General features: G+C 44.2%; 1 protein-coding gene across 2 annotated transcripts in view; it reads right to left on the reverse strand.

The window, feature by feature from the left end:
* PHF19 (PHD finger protein 19) overlaps window positions 1–13,877 on the reverse strand; it is a 60,022-nt gene that overhangs the window by 30,930 nt on the left and 15,215 nt on the right. For both annotated transcript variants that reach the window (XM_077479151.1, XM_077479153.1), the window contains exons 5-6: window positions 8,670–8,770; window positions 933–1,081 (exon numbers count right to left, since the gene is read on the reverse strand). In XM_077479151.1, the coding sequence (XP_077335277.1) occupies window positions 933–1,081; window positions 8,670–8,770 (250 nt within the window). The remainder of the gene's footprint in view (window positions 1–932; window positions 1,082–8,669; window positions 8,771–13,877) is intronic.

A 13,877-nucleotide genomic window follows, 5' to 3' on the forward strand; every position in this document is an offset into this window, starting at 1 on the left:
TTTGATACACACACACACACACACACACACACACACACACACACACACACAATAGGCAGGTAGACCGAACAAAACTCTGGATAGCCGCACACTGGAAAAAAAAAAGACTTGAAATCCCGTGTTTTATTGAAAAATTGTAGGTCACATCAGATAATCCACAGCAAAAAGAGAAAAGGGGGGGTGCAATAAATCTGACGCGTTTCGCACTGGAATCAGTGCTTACTCAGACAATAGCTATTTTTCAATAAAACACAGGATTTCAAGTCTTTTTCCAGTGTGCGGCTATCCAGAGTTTTGTTCTGTCTACCTGCTCTCATACAGCGCAGGAAATAAAAGGAGATTTATATTAAAACACTTACAGCTCAATAAACCACACAACCCATTTCATATAGAGGAATTTAAAAACCATGAGATTACATATAAGGGCACCAAGGGTTCCATCACAACAGCTGGTGTGATAGTGGCTATAATTTTCACACAAGATGTAAGATTAGTTTTCAGATCAGGTTAAAGGGGGGCAGTGACGGTAACAGGGTTGGGGATTCAAAAAGGTGAATATCACACACAAACAAAAAAAAAAAAAAATGGGTTGACATTTGTGGTGCTACACTCTAAAAGCCAACATATCCCTCCCCCCTCCTTCAAGGTCTCAGTTTTTCATTCCTAAAGAAGAATAATACCAACTGCCACTTTCAAGTCAATTTGGCCCAAAATGGCAGTCACAAAATGAGGTTTAACATAAAAGGGCCCATCTAGGCGACACCTGAAAGTGTCAAAAAATTGCAAAATAATAATTTTCTGCACAAAGACATTTATATCGTTTCTGGAAAGGATTTTTTTTTTTTTTGTTCCATTCTGCTGCCCCATTAAAATGTGGAACATGAGCTGAAGATGCAGCAAGATACAAGTATAAATCAAAAAGTTTGTCTTACTCTCCAGGCCCTCCGCAGTAACAGTAACACTGCTGCTGATTGGTTCGATGTGGAGAATCCCAGTCCAGCTCCTCCGGATTGTATGTGAGCAACATCTTCACTGTCTGCAATGCCTTGGCAATGGGGCCTTTCTTCAGAGCGCCCCCTTTCTGCAGAGAAGAGAACGGCATTAGTGCTATCCACAATACATTGTCCATATTTGTCAGCTCAATGGAGAATTTCTGCCATTAATACAGTCAGTCACTGTTGGCCTCTGTAACCATGCCATTGCTGGTACACGGTCAGGACAGTTCTGTTAGTTCCAGGCTGGATATTATAATAATAATAATAATAATAATAATAATAATAATATAATATTATATACACACACATGTGCGGTCATGCAACACTGTACCCAAATAAAATGCATGTAATTTTAACCCACAAATAGAGCTTTCTTTTGGTGTATTTGATCACCACTGTGTTTATGATAAATGAATTAGATAGATATATATATATATATATATATATATATATATATATATATATATATATCTATCTCTGCTAAAAACGTATCATTAGAGGCATGCTCCTAATGACAGGAAATGGTGTCCTGGGGTATTTCCTCCCAGATCTGGGCCAGGGCATCACTGAGCTCCTGAACAAATTGAGGTGCAACTTGGCGGTGTCCGATAGACCGAAACATAATGTCCCAGAGGTGTTCTATTGGATTTAGGTCACAGTGGCGCGCGGGCCAATGGTATCAATTTCTACATCCTCCAGGATCTGACTGCATACTGTTGCCACATAAGGCCTGGGCATTGTTGTGCACCAGGAGGACCCCAGAACCCACTGCACTAGCGTAGGGTTTGACAACAAGTCCAAGGATTTCATCCTGATACCTAATGGCAGTCAGGGTGCCATTGTCTAGCCTGTAGAGGTCTCCACGGATATGCCTCCCCAGGCCATCACTTACCCACCACCAAACCGGTCATGCTGAACAATGTAACAGGCAGCATACAATTCTCCACGGCGTCCTCCAGACCCTTTTACACGTGCTCAGGGTGAACCTGCTCTCATTTGTGAAAAGCATAGGCGCCAGTGGAGGACCTGCCAATTCTGGTGTTCAATGGCAAAATGATAAATGAGCTTCACAGTGCCAGGCAGTGAGCACAGGACCCACTAGAGGATGTCGGGCACTAAGGCCACCGTCATGAAGTCAGTTTGATCAGAGACATTTACACCAGTGGCCTGCTGGAGGTAAATATTGTAGGGCTCTGGCAGTGCTCATCATTGCACAAAGGAGTAGATACTGGTCCTGCTGATGTGTTAAAGACCTTGTATGGCCCTGTCCAGCTCTCCTAGAGTAACTGCTTGTCTCCTGGAATCTCAATGTTCTCGAGACTGTGCTGGGAGACACAGCAAATCTTCTAGCAATAGCACGTATTGATGTGCCATCCTGGAGGAGTTGGAATGCCTGTGAAGCCTCTATAGCAGTGAATCTCAACCAGGGTTCCTCCAGAGGTTGTAGGGGTTCCTTCAGCATTGGACAATTTCTGACTCTCAGATAAGTTCCCACTGACACCATTGATCTTTTTAACTATCTGTAAGGAGGTAATTCTTCCCAATGACCACAAGTGTAAGGACCATTCTTCCCACTGACCATCACACTAATGTATCAGGAGTTGTAGATATCAAATTTTTAGCAGGAAGTTCCCCGAGACCGGAGAACTATTTCAAGGGTTCCTCCGTGTTGAAAAGGTTGAGAAAGGCTGTTCTACAGGGTTCAGGTATCGCCTTGTTCTACCAGTAGTGACACCGACCCTAGCCAAATGCAAAACTAGTGAAAAACATTCAGAAAAGATGGAGTAGGGAAAAAAATAATAATGTCAGTTGCCTCCAACTGTAAGACCCCTTTTACACTGGGGCATTTTTAAAGGCGCTTTAGTGTTATAAAAAAAAAAAAAAAAAAAAAAAAAAAAGCGCCCATAAAGCACTTGAAAGAAGCCTCATCTGCAGTCCCAATGTGAAAGCCCAAGTGCTTTAAGAACCCTTTCACAATGTCAGCACCCAAAAAACGCTCGTAAAGAGCCGCTTAAGCTAGCAGCGCTTTACCAGCGTTTTTTTGAGCGTTATTGGGGTGCTTTTAACCCCTACTAGTGGCCAAATAAAGGGTTAAAAGTGCCCACAAAATGCTGCTGCCAATAGCGCTTGAATGGTGCAATGCCATTCAGTTGAATGTGTGGCATTTGGTGGGCAGTACTGCCTGACAAACATGAAAAGGGGGGGGGGGGGGGGATTTTTTTTTTGCCACACTGCAAAGCATCATGGCATGTGTACACCCAGTCAGCTGCTTACGCAGTTTAAAGAACAAATGGTAACAATGTGGCTCAACCGCACAGCCTAAAATAAATTAGGATCTGAAATAAAATATTATATATATATATATATATATATATATATATATATATATATATATATATATATATATATATATATATATATATATATATATATATATATATATATATACATACATATATATACACACACACACACACACAGATAGATAAAAAAAAAAAAAAAAAAGAAGACCTAAAAATATGTATGGTTTCCCAGCTGTCGCATAAACATGTATGCTCACCTTGCCTTGTTTATATAATTGAAGTACAGAGGAGGAAAGATGTGGGCCAGCAGAGAAGGGAAAGAAACATGGTTATAAATTCTGCTTTATAATGTACAAAGCACACAACAAGCACACTGCTTTCATAGAATATGTGGGTCTTCTGACCACATGGGCCCAGGGACTGCTGCATAACTTACAAACCTCGGGTCTCCGGCCAGCATTAGTAAATCTGCTTCTAGCAAGCCAATTGTGTTTGGAGCTTTTAAAGGGCTGCACAAGTTTAATATATTTCCAGACATGACTTAATATTGACCGCGGGGTCACAACATACAAGCGCTGTGCACACCCAAGTACGGTCGCTTAATTTACAACTGTACTACACAGCTCCTGCCAAAGCCCAGCCTGGATGACCGCATCCGCAAGCACACCGTTCTGTGAACTTGCTCACACCAAGCTTGTTCTCCAGCTGTTCTGCTAACTAAACCTGGCGCTTCATTATATAAAGCTGTAAAAGTCGGTGTGCGTCTTACCAGCAGACAGAACAAGGAATATCCAGCTAAAGAAGAGACAGTTAGACTTTTGTGCGCGTAACCACAAACTCGCCATAACTGGCTGGTGAAGAAAATCGCTTCCTTGGAGAGCGTTCCGACCTTAGCAAAAGGCGATTCAGTTCAAACTCTGTAACCAAGTAGATGTAACTACAGTGAAACCTTGGTTTACGAGCAACGCGGTTTAGGAGCGTTTTGCCTTGATCTGCAAGCATTACTTAACCACTTCAGCCCCGGAAGATTTGGCTACTGAATGACCGGGCCATTCTTTTTGCGATTCGGCACTGCATCGCTTTAACTGACAATTGCGTGGTCGTGCGATGTTGCAACCAAACAAAATTGATGTCCTTTACCCCCCCCCCCCCCTTTTTTTTTGGTGGTATTTGATCGCCTCTGCGGTTTTTATTTTTTGAAAGAAGAGGAGGAAGACGAAGACTAAGAAGAGGAGGAAGAGGAAGACTAAGAAGAGGAGGAAGAGGAAGACTAAGAAGAGGAGGAAGAGGAAGACGAAGAAGAAGAGGAAGAGGAAGAGGAAGAAGAAGAGGAAGAAAGAAGACGAAGAAGAAGAAGAAGAGGAAGACGAAGACGAAGAGGAAGAGGAAGACGAAGACGAAGACGAAGAGGAAGAGGAAGACGAAGACGAAGAGGAGGAAGACTAAGAAGAAGAAGAGGAAGACTAAGAAGAAGAAGGAGGAAGACTAAGAAGAAGAGGAGGAAGACTAAGAAGAAGAGGAGGAAGACTAAGAAGAAGAGGAGGAAGACTAAGAAGAAGAGGAGGAAGACTAAGAAGAAGAGGAGGAAGACTAAGAAGAAGAGGAGGAAGACTAAGAAGAAGAAGAGGACGACTAAGAAGAAGAAGAGGACGACTAAGAAGAAGAAGAGGACGACTAAGAAGAAGAAGAGGACGACTAAGAAGAAGAAGAGGAAGACGAAGAAGAAGAAGAAGAGGAAGACGAAGAAGAAGAGGAAGACGAAGAAGAAGGAGGAAGACTAAGAAGAGGAAGATGAAGAAGAAGGAGGAAGACGAAGAAGACAAAGACAGAATTTTGGAAAACACAAACACACACACACACACACACACACACACACCGCGATAAGCATATATTGGATTGTTTGCACAAAAGTTATAGCATCTACAAAATAGGGGATAGTTGTATAGCAATTTTTTTTTTTTTACCAATAATGGAGGTGAGCTGCGTTTTTTAATCGGACTGCGACATTATGGCTGACACATCGGACACTTGACACATTTTTGGGACCATTGGCATTTATATAGCGATCAGAGCTATAAAAATGCACCGATTACTGTAAAAATGTCACTGGCAGGGAAGGGGTTAACACTAGAGGGCGAGCAAGAGGTTAACTGTGTTCTCATTTGTGTTTCTAACTGTAGGGGGAGGGGACCGACCTAGAGAGGAAGTGACGGATCGTGGTTCCTAGCTAATAGGAAGTTACGATCTGTCATACCTCACAGAACAGGGATTTGTGCGTACACACGCACACACACACGCGCACACACACGCACACACACACGCGCACACACGCGCTCGTTCATCCCTGTTCTGCCTCTCGTGCCCACACATTGCGATGACCGCTGGCCACGTGCCGAAATGCCGCAGCAAAATGACGGCAGATGGTCAGCAAGCAGTTAACGTACCAGCATTTTTTTTTTTTAACAAAAAAAGGGGGGAAGAAGAATTACACTCACAATGTAAAGACGTCTGCTGCTCATCCATGTAAAGCCGCTGTGTATACGTATAGCGAAGCCTCTGGTGTACAGCATACAGTACAGCTTTGTATGTGGCCAGAGATTTGCAGGCGATGGTGGCTCCCAGCACTTCCTGGAGACACTGTTCCCGAGTTCTCTAGGAAGCGCTGCGAGCCGAACCCTGTGGCCACATACAGCATTGTGCTGTACACCAGCAGCTTTATTGAACATACAGTACGGTAGACAGAGCAGCTTTAAATAGACGAGCACCAACCTCTGGCCACATACAGAACTGCGTACACCAGTGGCTTTACTCTACATACAGCACACACATCGGCTTTAACTGCTTGCCAACCACCTGGCGCTGATATACGTCGGCAGAAGGGCTTGTACAGGCAGAATCACGTACCTGTACGTTGCCCTTTAAGAGGCAGGCAGCGGGCAAGCTTTGTGTGTCGAGTCGGGTCCCGCGGACTCTATCGCCTCACGGGGAGGAAGAGCGTGGAGATGCTAATGTAAAACGAGCATCAACCCGTTCAGCATGGTGACAGTGTCACTGATCTCTGCTCCCTGTGATCGGGAGCAGAGATCAGTGACATGTCACACAGCCACGCGCGCCCCCCCCCCACAGTTAGAAACACGCCCCAGTACACACTTAACCCCTACACTGCCAAGGGGTGGTTAACCCCTTCACTGCCAGTGTCATTTACACCAGAATCAGTGCATTTGTATAGCACTGATTGCTGTATAAAATGACAATGGTCCCAAAAACGTGTCAAAAATGTCCAAAGTGTCCACCATAATGTCATGATAAAAAAAAAAAAAGAAAAAAGTAAAATGTATAATAAAAATAAACCACAAGAGCTAATCCTTGACAATTCTTATTAGTAAAATAGCTCTGAGCCGCCGTCTCTCCCGGTGTCATTGTCTTTTTCCACTGCAGTTTTCTCCCCGAGCTGTCATCTCCCAGTGTCGTCTTCCTCCTCCTCATGTCATTACCGCCATCGTCTTCTTCCTTGCCGCTAAAAACAAAACAAAACGGCTTGTCGCGTAGCTGTCTTCCTCCGTTATGTTCCCCACTCTCCAGTGCCTCTTATATAGAGCATGGGGCGTGGCCATCCAACAACATCGCCTGGAGAGCCCACCCCTTGCGATGTCACAAGGGACGGGCTCTCTGGGCGATATCCCTGGATGGCCACGCCCCATGCCTATACAAGGGACGCCGGACAGCTGGGAACATAAGAATGGAGGAAGACAGCTTTGCGACAACATCAGCTTTTTTTTTTTTGTTTTTTTAACGGGTGACCGGCGATGAAGAAGGTGGCAAGGGAGACATCAGGTGATGGCAGCCGGTGTTGGAAGAAGGCGATGGCACCGGGAGAGAAGACATCGGGAGAGACTGCAGCTCAGAGCTATTTTACTAATGAAAAAGGAATTGTCAAAACTGGCTTTTTTTTTTTTTTTTTTTTTTTTTTTATACTTTTCACTGCTTTTTTGGTGAATGTGTAGGGGGTCTCCTTGTTAAAAGGGGGCTTCCAGATTTCGATAAGGCCGCCCAACCCCAAGGGCAAGGGTTGCTGGGATGAGGCCCTTGTCCTCATCAACATGGGGCAAGCCGCTTTGAGGTGGGGGGTGCAGATCCCCCCCGCCTCAAAACAGATGTACTCTCCTCCTCCATGTTGGAGGGGGTGGTGGCACTCACTTGTCCTCTCCCTTTTCTGACCTGCTGGACGGCATGCTCTGATAAGGGTCTGGTATGGATTTTGGGAGTCCCCTCCGGATCCATAATAGACACGAAGTGCCTGGTATGGAACTGGGACCCCCTCCCAGTTCCATACCAGGCACTTCGGGTCTAGTATGGATCCGGTGGGGACCCCCAAAATCCATACCAGACCCCACTCTTTTTTGTTGCCAATTTTTTTTTATTTTTCTTCAATTCAATGACTCATCGGTTGTTAGGCCGCGTACACACGGGCGGACTGTCTGCCCAACTAAGTCCGTCAGACAATCCGACAGACAGTCCGTCCTACTTTTGAATGAACGGACTTGACCACACACGATGAACAGACAGTCCGCTGAAAGCTTGCGCGATGACGTGTACAACACGTACGACGGGACTAGAAATACGACGTCCAATACACTGCAATGCAACCTTCGGCCGTGTAAATCCTTTCTGAGCATGCGCCATACTTAGTCCGTCCAACTTGCCTACTCACGAGCGGACTGTCCGCTGAAACCAAAGTTGGACGGACAATATTACGGAAATTCCGAAAGACTTAGTCCGCCAGACTGTCCGCTGAAAAAGTCCGCTGAAGCCCACACACAAGCGGACTGTCCGCTGAAATGTGTTTCAGCGGACTAAGTTGGACAGACAGTCCACCCGTGTGTACGCGGCCTTAGGGATATGGTAGCCAGCTTCCTGGCCCCCTCCTTACCAACCAGCTTTATACAGTGTGTTTTACAGTGCATTTAAAGAGAAAAAAATAAAAAATTTAAAAATTGCAAAATGCATGAAAACTGCATGCAAAAAAATAAAAAACAAAACGCCACACGCCAATTTCAAATAGGTACATAGGTGTGAACTTAGACTTAAAGAACTCTAGAATGCAGAGCTTCACAGACTGAGGCGAGTAGGTGTAATGTGAATTATTGTTATCTCCTTGTCCCAGTGGCAGATATCTTTAGGTGTTCATATTGGTAAGGCCATACACTAAAAAAGCAGACCGATTTCCTTCTGAACACCAGAGGCCAAATACTTCACGCCAGAACATCTTGTGCCATACCATCACACCTACCTCACCATCCTGAAGGTCTGCTTAAACAGATCTTTCATTAAGCTGATAATAGCAGAATAAATGGGGGAATTTGTTTCTTACCCGGACGGCCAGCACGAAGATGCAGCGCCTGCAGAACCAAGGCTCTAGAATGGTTTGCTCCCCATTCTCCACGGCGGGTATGTGGCACTTTTGATGGTACCCTGAAATACATAAAATATTTTACATCAACTTGCAAAAAACACTACTACAACTACCAAGCCTCCAAGGAACCCCTCCACGGAGAGAAACCTATGCGATTAGATTCTGCCTCTTCAATGTTTTTAGCAGTTCAACAATTTTTTCAACCTTTTTCTTTATACTGGAACAATTCTAAAAACCTGTAAAAGCACTATAGCTAGAGGAGCTGGTAAAAACAAGAAATGCAATCATAGCCATTTTTTTCCCAAATTACAACAGCTCTCCTTTCATTTCTCCTAATATGCAACGCAGGTAATGTGCAAACTGTACTGTAATGGAAATTTGTAAGTTCTGTATATAATTGTATTTTATTTTATATGTATTGCACAATACCCTCACTGTGCACACGGCACTAATAAATGTTTTCAGTACACGTTTAGCATTTTTTCGAGTGGTTATTAGAATTAGCCTGCCTATGTAACGCCCCTCGTTACCATAAACATACAATTGTAATGTTAATGTGATACCTACGCAATCATGTGTATAAAAGCCATTAAATGCGTCATAATAAAGGAGAACAGTTATTTGGAAAGATGCTGAGCGGATCTTTTGTGTCTGTTCCCTACTGCAGTAGTTATTAATTTGGAACCACTAATCAATATGAGGATAGGAGTTGCCCATCTATAAAATATCCATTTCAGTATCAACAGCTTCAAAATTAGGTGCAGGCATGTACTGGCCATCGGGACTATAGGGAGTTTCCCGGTGGGCCGGTTTCATAGCTGCGTGGCTCGCCCTCAACTTCATGCAGTGATGTGAGAAAGATGAGAAAAATACAGAGGAGAATAAGTTAAAGCGGTTAGTGAGGACTCCTTATGTTATGCTACTTATGTTTTTTTTTGCACAATTGCATATAGTTTTATATACCGTTTTTGTGCTTGTTTACAAAATTAAAGTGGGCTGGTCTGGATGAAGTCCAGGGCCAAATATCTGTCCCAGTCCAGCCCTGATTAGGCGTATATGCAGAATCTCAATATATTGGATGACAGCATAGCTGGCGCTAATCATTATAAGCCTGCACTGCATTATGGGAACAACCTTTTTCATAGGCTCCAACATGTTCAAATGTAAACATGCTTAGCACGACTGATCATTCATTTTTAGAGCCGAGATAAGCGAGTGTAGGAATGTTATGTTCTAAATACCAGTTCTATAGAGATTTATTTAGCAAAAAAAAAATAAAAAATAAAAAAAAAAAAAATTTCAAATGTCAAATTTTGATCCTTATCCATGTCCTTTTTGGTAGAAACCAACATACCAGGAAGGAGGAGTTATGGACACACACAAATTAAATATGTGCATGTCCCCGGCAGCTGGAGACACCAAAGCTGGTGTTTAGGAGAATTTTTGATTATTTTTTCTTAACCCCCTCGTTTTCCTGTGTGGCCCCTATGTTCAGATATTTTGGGAAAGAGATGGATCGGGAAAAAAAAAGGTAAGATGTTCCTACAGACTTGCCCATGTTCCCAATACATTCCTGACAACGTTGTACACTGCTTAACTGCAGAGCACAGACAATAAGAAATCTCAACTCCCAGTGTACCTCCCACAGAAGCCTGGCAATTGCCGACCTCCCCCTTCTGAAAATGCTAGCTGTCAGGCTGTCACAATAACCCCTTTGGCTTCAGGACTGACTCTGGCCCAGAATACATATGCAGATCAGGAGTACTGACCTCTTTCCAATTTCCCTGACTGTTAGGCCGCGTACACACGAGAGGATTGTCCGTCCAACTAAGTTCGTCAGACAATCCGACAGACAGTCCGTCCTACTTTTGAATGAACGGACTTGACCACACACGATGAACAGTCAGTCCGCTGAAAGCTTGCGCGATGACGTGTACAGCACGTACGACGGGACTAGAAATACGACGTCCAATACACTGCAATGCAACCTTCCGCCGTGTAAATCCTTTCTGAGCATGCGCCATACTTAGTCCGTCCAACTTGCCTACTCACGAGCGGACTGTCCGCTGAAACCAAGTTTGGACGGACAATATTACGGAAATTCCGAAAGACTTAGTCCGCCAGACTGTCCGCTGAAAAAGTCCACTGAAACCCACACACGAGCGGATTGTCCGCTGAAACACGTTTCAACGGACTAAGTTGGACGGACAATCCTCTCGTGTGTACGCGGCCTAAGGCTTGTTCTAGGTCAGTGGCTCACAGTATGTTAAAGCTGGGAGACAATTAGCCAACTAGCAACTTTAGAAGAAGTCAGCAATGGCAGTCTCCATAAATACAGCAGTGGGAAAGTGAAATCTGATGTACGGCTATGCACAAAAATGGGGGGCGAAATTCTACAATTCCACAATCATATTTAGCAGTTGCCTGTGTTTTAGAAGAGCCATTGACCTTTCCCCATCAACAATCAAATCTACAACTGAGCACATGTGACTATACCAGGCGATACTGAAATTTTACTTCCTGCAAGACAGGAACAAAAACCCATGTTAAAATTGATCTGGGGAAATATTAGATCTGAAATCCCCTAGCTTCACATCAAGCAAAATAAAGATTTCCAAGTCCCGTGGGGAATCCTTGGAAGTCACACTGAATCTGGATGTCAGAAGATCCAATTTTTTTCAAGCCTGGAATGTGGACTGCAGACAGTGTGAAATCATAGATTTCCCTTGAAGAGACAGTATGAAGTCCACTTCCTCCTGGCCCACGCTACTTCTGATGCCACATTGATGATTTATGTATGCCACTGCCATGGCATTGTCTGACCGAACGCCTACAGGTCTTACATGAACGCTCTGCAGCTACACTGACCAATGAAGCGGGGAGAGGTGAATCACCCTCAATTCCAGCATGTTGATGGGCATCAACCTCTCCGGTGACCAAATCCCCTGGCCTGAGGTTATCCAGAACACCGCAGCAGCCCGACGTCCATTGTCAAGACCCTCCAGGGTAAAAAGGAAGAAACCATTTTGCTATCTCCAGCATGTATGAGGATATCCACCAGTGCAGAGAAAAATACCTGGAGTAACATCACCAGGAATCCAAGGACAGTCCTCCTTTCTCAAGCCATCAAGACATTCCATTGGAGGGGCCTGGAATGAAACTGGGCAAGGGCACCGTCATCTTACCATCATGCAAATCAAGGGATTTATCAGCATCTTAAGCAAGTCCACCTAAGCTCACAGGTCAAGGCACTTAGGCTGGATTCACACCTATGCAGTTTTAGTGCTTTTTGCAGATTTGCACTACAGTCCATTTAACATGGTTTCCTATGGAATATGTTCTGTAGTGCAAATCTGCAAAATGCATAGGTGTGAACCCAGCCTTATAGAGGATTGCTCACACCTGGACGGTATCACGGGTCGATGCAAACAATTCAACCTTTGAGCTGGGATTAATGCTGTCTTCTGTAAATATGGAACTCATCCAAACCTCTTCGAAATGTGCAACAACTGGGGCACATTGGTGTCAAGAAGTGAAGCAGGTGGTCTAGCAACCCATAATAGAATACTCAGAAGTCCCAGGATCAGAGCCAGGACCTTAGTGAACAGTCTGGAAGCAGTGGATAGGCTGTATGTTTCTGGCTCTCTGGTCCGGCTGCCAAAGCACCAGTACTCCACTGCAGACCACATAAACTTTTGATGTTGAAAGATTGGAAGGTGTAGAGATAAGCATCTATGATTAACACCGATGTCAGTAAAATCTCCCAGATGGAGATGTTCCTCTGGACCGGAATGATCACTTATCTTCTTGAGAGAAAATGAGAAGCAGCAGCCAAAAGAGCAAAACATTTTTTTAATTTAATGAAACATTTGTAAGCATGAAGCGCAAGGGGGAAAGGCTCTAAAATTCCAGCTTGTAGCCATGAGCAATTATGTTGCAGACTTGCATGTCTACAATCTCCTCCTGCCAAACATCACCCCACCCAAACAATAAGGGGAGCCCCATCATTGTGAGAAAGACTTGTCCCCTAGATCAGAGGGCTAAATAGACCCGAGGTTTGAGCTTAGAGCCTGAGCCCTGGATTTGGATCCATATTTGTGGGGAATTTTTTTATTTTTTTTTATAGCAAATATTATTATTAATGTAGTGCTGACATTACTGCCTATTGATCTTTGTTGAAATTATTATGATGCAAGTCTATGGACATTATCGTGACTTAGTATTTGGCGCCATCTAGCAGCCAATAGCAAGTAATGGACTTGGATCTTTCTTTCTTGAACATTGGAAAGCATCATAGGAAGTGACTATTTACCTTTGCCTACCCAGGGTCACCTGGGACAGAATTGCATGTTGGACAGATTATAAAAGGGCCTCGCGTGGCCATTTTAGCGCTCTTCCGGACGCATCGCCTGCCTGTGAGGACCCGTGCTGAGGCCTTCAGGAGGAGCAGCCTACAGACATTGTTGAGCGCTGCAGCAACAGACATTGCCAGTCATCTGACAACATGAGAGACGCTTGCCAGAGCATCACAGGACCCGGCTTACCCAGTGGAACGGAGTGACGGAGCCAGCCGGCATTGCAGCAAGCTACGGTGCACTGGACCAGAGCTGTTGAACTGGACTTCAGATCCAGTTGGTGAACGGGCTGCAGCCCATATCTTGTTACGCACTTGCATTCAGATAGAATCACATACAGTGTTTGCTGGGATTTGTAGCCTCACGGAAGAAACTTACAGAAACTGACATTAGGCAGGCTCAAGGGCTAATTCTTGTTGCATGTTGAGCATTGCACTATACCGGAGGGAACTCTCACTGGAGCACTTAAAGAGATAGTAGCAGGACCACTTAAGTTCAGCCTAACCTTTTTTGCCTTTTGGATTACAAATTATAAAGCTAATACAACATTAAATGCATGTTTTTAACTACAGTAATGTAAGTGCAATATCGTTTGATCACAAAATAAACTTACCGTTATACAGTATTACACTGAGTTTTTGTCATATATAATCCCCTACGAGTGTGGCATCGAGGAGCTGAGGGTATCAGGAGCTGCCCCGAGTGTGGATTTGTTTGGGGTTTATCCCCTACATCATGTTTGGCTTTTCATTTGAAAGCCAAACGATTTCTGGTAAGCAGCCACTTCACAGGACATTTTGGGAGCCTTTGG

This window comes from Lithobates pipiens, unplaced genomic scaffold (assembly GCF_037356315.1).
Source record: "Lithobates pipiens isolate NorthernLeopardFrog02 unplaced genomic scaffold, aLitPip1_a1.2 Scaffold_14, whole genome shotgun sequence".
In the NCBI taxonomy this organism is placed as follows: Eukaryota; Metazoa; Chordata; class Amphibia; order Anura; family Ranidae; genus Lithobates; species Lithobates pipiens.